At 41.7% G+C, this 11,362-nt stretch overlaps 1 protein-coding gene across 3 annotated transcripts in view; it reads left to right on the forward strand.

The window, feature by feature from the left end:
* col22a1 (collagen, type XXII, alpha 1) overlaps window positions 1–11,362 on the forward strand; it is an 88,330-nt gene that overhangs the window by 23,160 nt on the left and 53,808 nt on the right. For 2 of the 3 annotated variants that reach the window (XM_084081329.1, XM_084081330.1), the window contains exons 6-9: window positions 5,186–5,309; window positions 5,964–6,239; window positions 7,012–7,092; window positions 7,566–7,682. In XM_084081329.1, coding sequence (XP_083937455.1) covers window positions 5,186–5,309; window positions 5,964–6,239; window positions 7,012–7,092; window positions 7,566–7,682 — 598 coding nt within the window. Of the gene's footprint in view, window positions 1–5,185; window positions 5,310–5,963; window positions 6,240–7,011; window positions 7,093–7,565; window positions 7,683–8,162; window positions 8,208–8,326; window positions 8,390–9,403; window positions 9,443–11,362 lie in introns of all 3 variants that reach the window. The other variant, XM_084081328.1, reaches the window with a different exon arrangement.

Below are 11,362 nucleotides of genomic sequence, written 5' to 3' on the forward strand. Positions count from 1 at the left end.
CTGCACCAATGTTGTTCACTTGCATCACAAGTCCCTTATTCTACTGTAGTTATAGTGCTTAAATAATATATTTTTGTAAAACAAAACTTATTTGTTTAAAAAGTTACATTATGATTAATCATTATAGGTGTTTCTTCAGGGGACTCCCTGTCTCTCCAGATATTTAGTAAATAATCATTATAGGGGTTTCTTCAGGGGACTCCCTGTCTCTCCAGATCTTTAGTAAATATAAAATAGCCACTAGGTGGGACACCAATTTCATGCAATCAGGAGATTGGATGGAATATCATAGAGTTCCAGTTACAATTTTGTCTGCTCATTTATTTGTTTCTGCACATGCAATTTTTACTTGTTTATCCTGTATGAGTTCCTGATTGTTATTCTGAGATGAAAATGACTAAAGAGCTGGAGAGACTACAACAACGAATACTATCAGAATATAGAGCTATTTCACATGTATTTTAACATCAATAACTGGACCTTTAAATACGTATTTTACAGTGCCATGGCTGTACACTAGACCACATTAACAGAACTCTAAAAACTTGGTAAACACTGGCCTAGTGTGGTTCTAGGCTGGTCAGTAGGAAAACATCTGTGATCTAAACTGGTGACAGCGATCTTTATAGTCCACAGCCTGGTCAGTGGTCACAGTAGCCAATCACCAGCAGGGTCCACCTAGTAGCCAACCACTCACATTCAGACACCACTCAGTCACCACTCACCGGGTGAGTGGTGACTGAGTGGTGTCTGAATGAGAATACCCAGAGATTGAAATAGGGGGTCAAACCCCCCAAATACATATAAAACTATGCATTATACCTATAACACAAAACAAACACAATGGTCTTAGTACACCTGCATTAGGCTACTACATCACACTAACTGTAACATGGTTGTACCAAGTTCTATTCAGACCATAATCACAAGGAAATTAAATGCAAGCTTCAGCCATACACCAGATGTGTATGTATGTATGTTTTGCAGTTTGACATTGGCAGTTGTTTGCCAAATGTGAAAAAGTAAATAATAACAGTATGCTTTGGAAAAGGGTATGAAATAAGTAGGCTGTACATGATTTGAACCTCCAAAATGTACCCTTCAACTTATTGTTTATGCCATAATGACATCCACAGGTTTTATAGCAATTGTTTAAATGAGGCCTTAAATGTGAAATATTCTAGAAGCATGTTCAAATCGGATACAGGATAGGTGGGCACTAGGGACATCTGGGCACCTCGATGTACAATTGGCTATTTTGTCCAAAATGTTGAAAAATAAAATATTTGAAAAATGGTATTAAGTAATGTAAAGTACATGATGTGAACATGCACGGTACATCATTATTAGACATTATAAGACCTTCAACCAACCATTTTCCCAGGCTTTTTCCCCATCAATCAGCTGACTCTCTCACAGACACACACACACACACACACACACACAAACAGGGGGTGCGTTTACTTGCTCACCTGCTGCAGGTCTTTCAGAATATCCAGTTTATACGCTGAGGAAGGCCTGTGGGCCGAAACGTCCGTATGAAGCTGCTGCTGGGGTGCTATGACCTAAATAAATAAAAGCCTAAATGGACTTAAGTGAGTGCTGCTATTCTTTTCTGTGAACTTTCAGAATATCGAGCACTGTGTTGGGGCTGTTATCATCTCAGCCTTGGATTTCATTTTCAGTATTTGAATCATTAAACATTGCACTGTTCAGCTTGTTAGTGCAGTCCATGCTGTTGCAGCCCAGCCTCAGTCCTAACTAACTATAAGCTAGTATGATATACTAACGTATCCTCATAACTTATTTTCGGTAGAGCAATCTTAGATGCACCTTCATTTCGTGTCACCTGCTTGAGCATGACTGTGCCATGTTATGAAACCTCCCTCTGCCATAGTTGCAGGGAGTTCTAGTGCGACACAAGGTGCAGATTCAGAAGACTGTGACACATCTTCATTCTCCACTCATGGGCTTAACACAGTTTCTCTTCCCACTGTTTGTTTGTTTCTTTTAAGAACAAAGTATTTTCTTTTCAGAAAGGCCGGCATATGATGTTTCTCTCTCTTCCATGGCAGCGCACTTTTCTCCACACACGTCAATGAGGAAATCTCAAACACACGCTAGCACAGCTGTGTTCCGTCAGCAACTATAACGGAGCAACTATAAGACTTCCGGTGGACAATCTCTTCAGAATAAGAGTACCCTCTAAAAATAAAAATAAAGTAGAAAAACGGTTAATTTGCACATTAAAACTACAAATTAAGCATTTAAACGAAGCTATACAACACATATTATGTTTCTGTGTAACAAAAACGTTTTTTTAAACATTAATAATTTATCTAAATGGATAAATGGTCAGAAAAGTGCCGTTCTCAGACAAAAGTGGACACTGGACAGGCGCCGGCGGACACTGCCGACACTTCTGACATACGCACGCGTGCGGGGACACCTCCCCTACAACGCCACACTCTCCGCTAAGCGGGAGAGGTGTAAAAAAAAGTGTGGCGGACCGTCCAGTGAGGTCAGAGGTCAGAAAAGTGCCGTTTTCAGGCAAAAGTGGACACTGGACAGGCGCCGGCGGACACTGCCGACTCTGACACACGCACGCGTGCGGGGACACCTCCCCTACAACGCCACACTCTCCGCTAAGCGGGAGAGGTGTAAAAAAAAGTGTGGCGGACCGTCCAGTGAGGTCAGAGGTCAGAAAAGTGCCGTTCTCAGACAAAAGTGGACACTGGACAGGCGCCGGCGGACACTGCCGACACTTCTGACACACGCACGCGTGCGGGGACACCTCCTCTACAACGCCACACTCTCGGATAAGTCCGAGAGGCGTAAAAAAAAAATGCAAAAAAACATCCACACCATGGCCAATATCTTCCAAATTGTCCTCTATTGTTGTCCTCTACCGTTCCTGAGATAAGACGTATGTAACATTGACTGTGACTATGATTGTGCCATTTATCTAGGGCAGCCTGGAGATCATTTCTACCAAGTTCCATGAAAATCTGCCACTCTCTTCTGGAGTTATTTTCTTCTCAACAGACTCGCACACAGGAGTATTATTATCATTTGTGTTATTTTGCTTGTCATAATTAGAAACAATTGCTGGCTGTAGGCTATTAAACGCTGACTCAAGTAACTGTCTTTCTCACTAAGAGTCAAATAAAGTCAAAGGACGGTGATAGGTATTAGGCCTACTATATAAACTAATGTGAGAACTGCAGTATATTTGACACAGACCCAGTTTGACTCCAGTATACAACACTATCATTTCACGTTGAAATAAGAGTATACGTTTTGTAAGTGACTATAGCAGAACCCCACAATTTTTAACATTCACAATTATAAAGAATATAAATAATGAATGAAAATAAACTTTTAAGTGCATACTTTTAGTGGCATGTCTATTACATCATGTGTACCTACCAGCTTAATATCAGGCAATGGATGTGGAGCCATTTCAAAATGTGAGACATTTTCAAAGAGAACTCTGGAACTAATCTGAACAAGAATCAAGAGGGATTTATTTGTCACTTACTCAAGTAGCAGTGAAATGTTGAGACCTGTTTCTACAGAGACTGTGCTAACACAACCAAACAAAATACATCAGTAACAAGTAACAATACTGATGTAATGAAGTAGAAATAAAAATATAGATAACACAAATAAAATTAAAGTACAGATGGAATGGCAGGTATGATAAAGCTTGTGCGTATGTCACAAGTGCCACGGCAAATAGCTGTCTCGTGTCCAGCGTCCAATTTGTAAAGGCTATGCACTGAAAATGGCCTTTTTCTGACCCCTGACCTCACTGGGCGGTCCGCCACACTTTTTTTTACACCTCTCGGGCTTATCCGAGAGTGTGGCGTTGTAGGGCAGGTGTCCCCGCACGCGTGCGTATGTCAGATGTGTTGGCAGTGTCCGCCGGCGCCTTTACAGTGTCCACTGTTGTCTGAAAATGGCACTTTCTTTTCTTACATCTGGCCGCACTGGACGGCCTGCCAGTTTTTTTTTTTTTACAAATTATCTCTCAATTTTCACCAACATTCTGTACTATTGGTCTGTATCAATATTCTATCAAGTTCAGGGGCGCTCAGTTATGGAACAGTTCTCACGAACACACACAAGCACGCACGCACGCACGCACGCACGCACGCACGCACGCACGCACGCACGCACGCACGCGCACACACACACACACACACACACACACACACTTTTATTTTTCTGATTACATTCTTATTTGTATTGTATTTTAGTTTTTAAATAGGTGAGATCAACTTTATAAACCCCCCTTGCTTTATTTAGCATATTTTGTTGTTACTTTTATCACTGTTTATTTGCTTCTGCAATAAACAATATTATATCATGATAATTTTCCAAGAGTGACCTGGCCTAGAGGCAGTATTACAATAATGGACAAACAGTTCAAAAACAATACATATGTAACAAACACAAATGAATATCCAGTTAAAGTAAATGTATTTTTAAAATACATTTGTGTCTATAAAAATAAAATTGGCAATTAGAAGTGTTCTAGTATGCGCCATTTAAAAGACGTACATCATAAATGTATTTTTAAAATAGATTTGTGTCTTTTAAAAAACATTACACATCCGTGATCTAATTTTGAAGGCAACCGGAAACCTTATAGTTGCTAGCTCCAAAAACGGATGTCCTATCGTTGCTGACGGAACGGAGCTCACAAGCACGCACACACACACACACACACACACACACACACACACACACATACGCGCGAGCGGCACCCCCAGGGTCCTATCGCCCTTCGGCTACAGCACTCAAAGACAGGCAGACATAATGCACTGCATGGCGCACGCACAAAAAATATATATATTTGATTATGCATCTTCCCTTTACCCGGGACAATTGACGTCGTACGGGATGCGCCTCGTAAGGTCAAAATACGGGGCGTGCGGCTAATACGGGACTGTTGGCAACCAAACATTCACAAGGAAGACAACAATTACACATATGACCCTACTGGTCATAAGACTGTCTTGTCTTGTCTTGTCTTGTCTTGTTATGTTGTGTTAAATGTACTGTATGTTGTGTTGTGTTGTCATTGGGCTACATGCCTAAAGCAAAAATCCATGAATTAACCTCATGCCAAAAATAATTATGATAAAGTCAATATTGACAATCTTCTTTCATTCCACAGAGACGTGTTTCCTCAGGGACTGCCAGATGAATACGCTTTTGTGACGACGTTTAAATTCAGAAAAACCTCCCGACGTGAAGACTGGTACCTGTGGCAGGTCTTTGACAAATATGGAATCCCACAGGTGAGTAGTACACCACATAACAGGAATACATTCAACCTTTTGAATCCATATTTAGCCAATTAGTCCACACTGAACTTACAGTACTAGGGCCATGATGTTAAGTTCACCTTTAAGTGAAAACTGAAAATTGTGTTAAATGATATATGATTTTCATAATCTCATTATTTAATCTCATTAGGCCTATCCATCTATATATTTTCAATCCATCAAATGTTTTGTACATTAAACATTATGTTTTACCAATCTGTTTGGTAGAGTATGTTAATATTACTGTAATTAACACAATTGCAGTAGAAATGTATATCTTGTGTGTGTGGGTGTTGGGGGGGGGGGGGGTATAGGACCACCACTACTGCTTGACAAGTGGTACTGAAGCTCAAAATGCAATATATCTTCTTACTAAACAGACTTTACTTTTAGTAGAGCAACATTAGAAGATTTAGCACTCGTGTGAGGGATATAGGTTCAAATCCTGGGTAGCAGCATTTTAACCACCTGAACCCCAGCATTCATTTTCTGGGGGGAACATTAGCCAAAAAATAGCAGATCTATAAGCCGCTCGTTTCACTAAGACTAGAGGATTAAAGTGTTTAAGCTTTTCATTTACAATATTCCCTCTTTTTTTTCCCCCATTCTGTGCCTGTGTCATACCAGGTTTCGATCCGTCTGGACGGCGAGAACAAGGCGGTGGAGTACAACGCCGTAGGGCTGACCAAGGACGCTGTGAGAGCCGTGTTCAAGAACCCAGAGGTGGACAACCTCTTTGACCGCAACTGGCACAAGATCGGCCTCAGCGTGGACGCCAAGTCCGTCTCCCTGTACCTGGACTGCAAGCTCATCCAGACTCTGCCCATCGAGGACAGGGAGGACATCGATATCCAAGGGAAGACGGTTATTGGGAAGAGGTTGTACGACAGCGTACCGATTGATGTGAGTCTTAAAAACCCTGACTGTAGCAGTAAATGTCAAAGCAAAATGTGAAAAGTGAAGCAAAAGTGGAATAGCAGTGTCATCATAAAAATGGGTGTAAATTCACTGAAGTGCATCGGTGTTAGAGTCTCATTTAGAGCTAGACTGAAGCAGTATATGGGTCTGGCCGACATATCGGCCATTATTTGACTTTTATGACGACATCGGTACATGAGCAATTGTGCAGCCCATTTTTATTCCCTTTCAACCTGCCGTTCCTATTTTGGGCATGTCATTATTAGTGACATTTTTTTATTTTAAAAATGATAATCAAAAACATTCAAATATAGCCAATCTACAAGCTGACAACCCGCCGTGATGTGTTGTTTTGTGAGCTTGTATATCAGCAATTTCTTTTCTTTCTATTTTTGAAAAACTCAAATTAAATCTGAAGTTTTTCAACTTGATTACAATTAACTTAGTCACATAGGTCAAAACATCGGTAAATCGGTGGTCGAGGACTCCTCAAACCACAAAAATCTGTCTTCGTCTGGGCTCTAAGTGAAAAGTATAGCAAATGGGGAATGGCCAAATGATCAAATGGAAGTAAGTTCAGCGTAATGATCAAATAGAAGTATAAGTCCAGCGAAGCGCATTGAGTCTCATTGCACTACAGGGTACTTCATGTTCAGCTCATGGTGCGATGTCCTTTCCGCATAAAGTCCAAGGTGATCCTGGTGTGTGTGTGTTTGATCAGTTCATGCAGTGAGTGTGCACTCCTCTGCCCCCCCAGTTTGACCTGCAGAGGATGATGATCTATTGCGATTCCAAGCATGCAGAGCTGGAGACCTGCTGTGATCTGCCCACGGGACCGGTGAGTTTTACCCTTGGGGGGGTTATCTTTACCTTATCAAGTCACAGTCCTGTCATGTTCCTCACGTATTTCCAGCACATCAGCAACACTATGCTTAGTACCGTGGTTCTCAGAGTGACCCCCAGGGGTCCTTGAGGGTATTCCAGTAGGTTCGTTCGTTGGTGTGTGTGTGTGTGTGTGTGTGTGTGTGTGTGTGTGTGTGTGTGTGTGTGTGTGTGTGTGTGCGTGTGCGTGGGGGTTATTAGCACTTTCCCAAGCCTACGTATTTTTCTTTAACTTTGGCCAAGCTCGTTCGTACTATGCCTGATTGTATACGGGTGGAACAAGCTATTTAGGAATCTACTGCCAGTGGCCTTGTGGCTACGGAGCCACTTTCCATGTGGCATCATCTGAAACGTTCCGTGGTTGGTGGGGTGACTGCAGTACGGTCACCATGCTCAGTTGACATCATTTTTTATTTTTCGCTGTTTCAGTGCCCCAAGAAAGTGGTGACGGAGGCGCCTCCGTTGGAGATCCCCACACCTACGCCTACGCCGGTGGAGCAACAGAAAGGCCCGACTGCCAACTGCTCCTGTCCCGCTGGAGACCAGGTGACGTTCTGTTGTACCTGTTCTGTTCATGACTGACTTTGTATATCCTTCATCCTAGGGCTGGGCGATTATGTTGAAATAATATCTATATTGTGATATGAGACTAGATATCGTCTGAGATTTTGGATCGTAATGTTGTGATACGGCTTAAGTTTTGTCTTTTCTTGGTTTTAATCACCCTATTTCATACTTTCCAAAAGCGACCAAAATGTTAAAAATAAGTGTAAAAAAAAAAAGAAAAATGCCAATCCACAAGCTCACAACGCAAGCAACATTGTAAGCTTGTAGACCGGCTATTTCCGCTGTTTTGAAACCTTTTGAAATTTTTAAAAGAACATGTTTTTTATCATCACAATATGATATTATCTCCACAATATCTTCCCTATCGCATCAAATCCGCCTCATGTGCAGATCAGTGGAAATGTTTCATCATTTCACTGCCTTTCCAAAGATGTTTTTTCATTTCCATTTCCCATACAGGGAGAGCCTGGCGTGCCTGGCATTACTGGTCCTCAGGGTGAAAAGGTCATCTACCGCTCCTTTTAAGTAATATTGTGTGACATTTCTTTCTGTAATAACTGCTGTTTTTTTCCCTAGTCTTTTGCCATGCCTTTTCATTATGTGACGTGCCTACCCTTTTTTAGGGCGACGCTGGCATTCAGGGTGCCGTCGGAGCTGCTGGCCCCAGAGGACTAAAAGGAGAAGTTGTATGGAAAACATAAAGTGTACTTGTTTATTGTAGCGGACAGTTATTTTTTTTATCCTGAAGAAATTACCTAGCTACTTAAAATTCAGCGTGTCGTAAAATAGTCCTGGGATTTCACATTCATACAGATTCTTATTTAAAGGAAATCGTCACGCATTTTCAACCTTATGTTCAATTAGTCCTCACTAATGCTCATTATAAGATGATATACCATGTCTAACCACGGCTCAGTGGCCTTTTCGTGAGAGTGTCCGCCCTGAAATTGGGAGATTGGGGTTCAATCCCCGGCCGAGTCGCACCGAAGACTTTAAAAATGGTACCTAATGCTTCCCTGCTTGGCACTCGGCATGGAGGGTTGGATTGGGGGAAAGTCTCTGCGACATACTAGCATCATGTCCATGGGGTTTTCTTGTACATTAAGCTGTCTCACGCTACGGAAACAGCAGGACGGACACGTGGCTCAGGCGGAACCGCTGTTTCCCAAGGCTATACTTAAGTACCATTTCTGTCTACTCGCTTTGCTTCTGAGAGGTGGGCTGTACCAATGACATCATCGGATGGGATTCCAAGTTAATGGAAACTACAGGCTTTTACAAGTATTCCTAGAAAGTTACAACGCTGATATGGAAGCCACTGTTTGTTGTTGCATGGCAGACAGGTTTCTGAACTGTCCACAGCCCACCTCTGAGATGCAAAGCTAATAGATAGAAGTGATACTGTACCATCATATAATGAGCATTAGTGAGGACCAATTATAAGAAGAAACTGTACTGTTGGAAATAGGTGTAGTGCTCCTTTAATGCATGATACATTATATGAAAAGCTGTAGATTTAGATATTATTTTGGAAAAGGTCATGTAATATGTAATCTGTAAAGTTACATAATGTACACAGTATGTGTACTTAAAAAAAGGCCTTTCAGTCTTGTCAGAGTGCATGTATTTCCTCTACAATCCTCCCCTGCTTCTCTCCGCGCCTCGATAATAATTGATCCTTGTCGATTGATTATTTGCAGGGCAAAGTCATCTCTGTCAAAGGTGACAGAGGCGTAAAGGTAAGGAAGCCTTTCGCCGGTCGGGCAAAGAACTCTGTCCGCTCTCACTCTCCTCCTGACAGTGCATGAGCTTATAACGCCTTAACCCCAAATACTTTTCTGTCTTTTTTGTGTCTACATGTACATTTACATAATACGTTTAACAGAGACCTTCAGTTGCAAACACTTAACCTGGCATCTTATTTTAGGACATGTCATAATTGTCCCGGCATCTTAAGCTCACCATGCGTTGCAAATAATGCAACGTATTGTGAGCTTGTAGATCGAGCTATTTGTCATGTGATGAAGTATTTAGAACTGGCTTAGAAGTGGTTAGCATTGTTGCCTCACTGGCCCTCACACAGTAAGTGGCCATAGCTGAATGGGTAGAGATGGCCCCAGGCTTAACCCCGAACGGCAACCCTGCCTGCACTCAAAGCCTGACCACTTGGGCAGCAATCAGTTGGGTGAAGCTGAAAACCAAATTTCCCCTGCGGGATCAAATACGGATCAAATAGGTCTAAATTTAAGAAGGTTCGAACCCTAACAGGGGGGGTCCTTTCTGTGTTGAGTTTGCATGTTCTTGTTTGCGTTGGGCTTCCTCCGGTTTCCTCCCAAACCAGAAGACATGCATGCCAGATACATACTGTATTCCTGCCAGTGCATTTGACCAAGGTGCTGGCATTACATCTGGAGTTGGTCCTTGAGCGCTGCACTCTGTGGCTGCTCACTGCTCCTTATGGATGGATTCAATGCAGAGGACCAATGGAGACAAACGAAGTCAAATCAAATCAAGTGTAAAGGGCTAAATAGTTTGAGTCGTTATTAGTTTGAGAAACAGACAACCAGCGGTGGAAAGAAAAGTACTCTGATGTTTTACTTAAGTAAAAGTAGAAATACTGAATGTCCTGTCTTCAGAATTTTACTTGAATAAAAGTACAAAAGTGTTGGCATAAAAACATACTCATAGTAGAAAAGTTAAAGTATGCCATTTCTTTCCCAAAAAATTGCAGATCTACAAGCTCGCAATGCAACACGTTGTGTGATGGTAGATCGGCTATTTTCGAATTGATGAATTATAGAGTAGGGCTTAATTGGTTAATGTATGTTTTGTGATAATAATATAGTGAATCTACAAAGTAAAGTTTTCAAATAACTGTAGAGGAGTAAAAAATTCAATATTTGCCTCTGAGACGTATAGTGGAGTAGAAGTATAAAGTATCGCAAAATGGAATACCTCAAAATTGTACTCAAGTACAGTTAGTATTGTATAAATATACTTAAATATCCACCACTGCAGCAGACAACAGCAACTACAACAAAAAAATGCTGGAAATGGATATAATACTTTGCATTTTCCATACCTCTCCTCTCACGACGGGGAGTGGCTGAGGAGGAGAGGGCGATTACTTATAGATTCCAGTGTGTCATTGTCAGAATTACAGGACAGGTTACCACAGAGGATGTGTATAGCAGAGAGAGAGCATGCCCACACTCACGCCCACCCAGTCTGTTTTAAATCACATACTCTGTGCTCCCATGGCAGTGCCAGCTGGGAGCCTCGCGGTATAATTTCTCCCCCCTCAGACTAAATCCTAGGCATGCATCATAGCAGCTGTCCAAGAGAAGGATACTTAACAACGGCCACAAGTGGTCTGGAAGACATGGCTTTCTCTCTCTCTCTCTCTCTCTCCCCTCTGTTTCACCTTATTCCCTCGGGTTGTACATAGTGGTGAGAAATGCACCTGTAATTTGTGCTATTATTATTACTTAATAATACAGGTGATTACACAATAATAGCATATATTATACTAATTTGTCACGGTACATCTGCTTTGTTTGATTTATCCGCTTTCAACCTGGTGTCCCTATTTGGGGGCATGTCATTATAGGAGAAAGAAAATGTGAAAGATATTCCAAAATCTAAAATTGCCCAGATTT

The sequence above is a fragment of the Gymnoscopelus microlampas genome, assembly GCF_963454915.1.
Source record: "Gymnoscopelus microlampas genome assembly, chromosome: 15".
In the NCBI taxonomy this organism is placed as follows: Eukaryota; Metazoa; Chordata; class Actinopteri; order Myctophiformes; family Myctophidae; genus Gymnoscopelus; species Gymnoscopelus microlampas.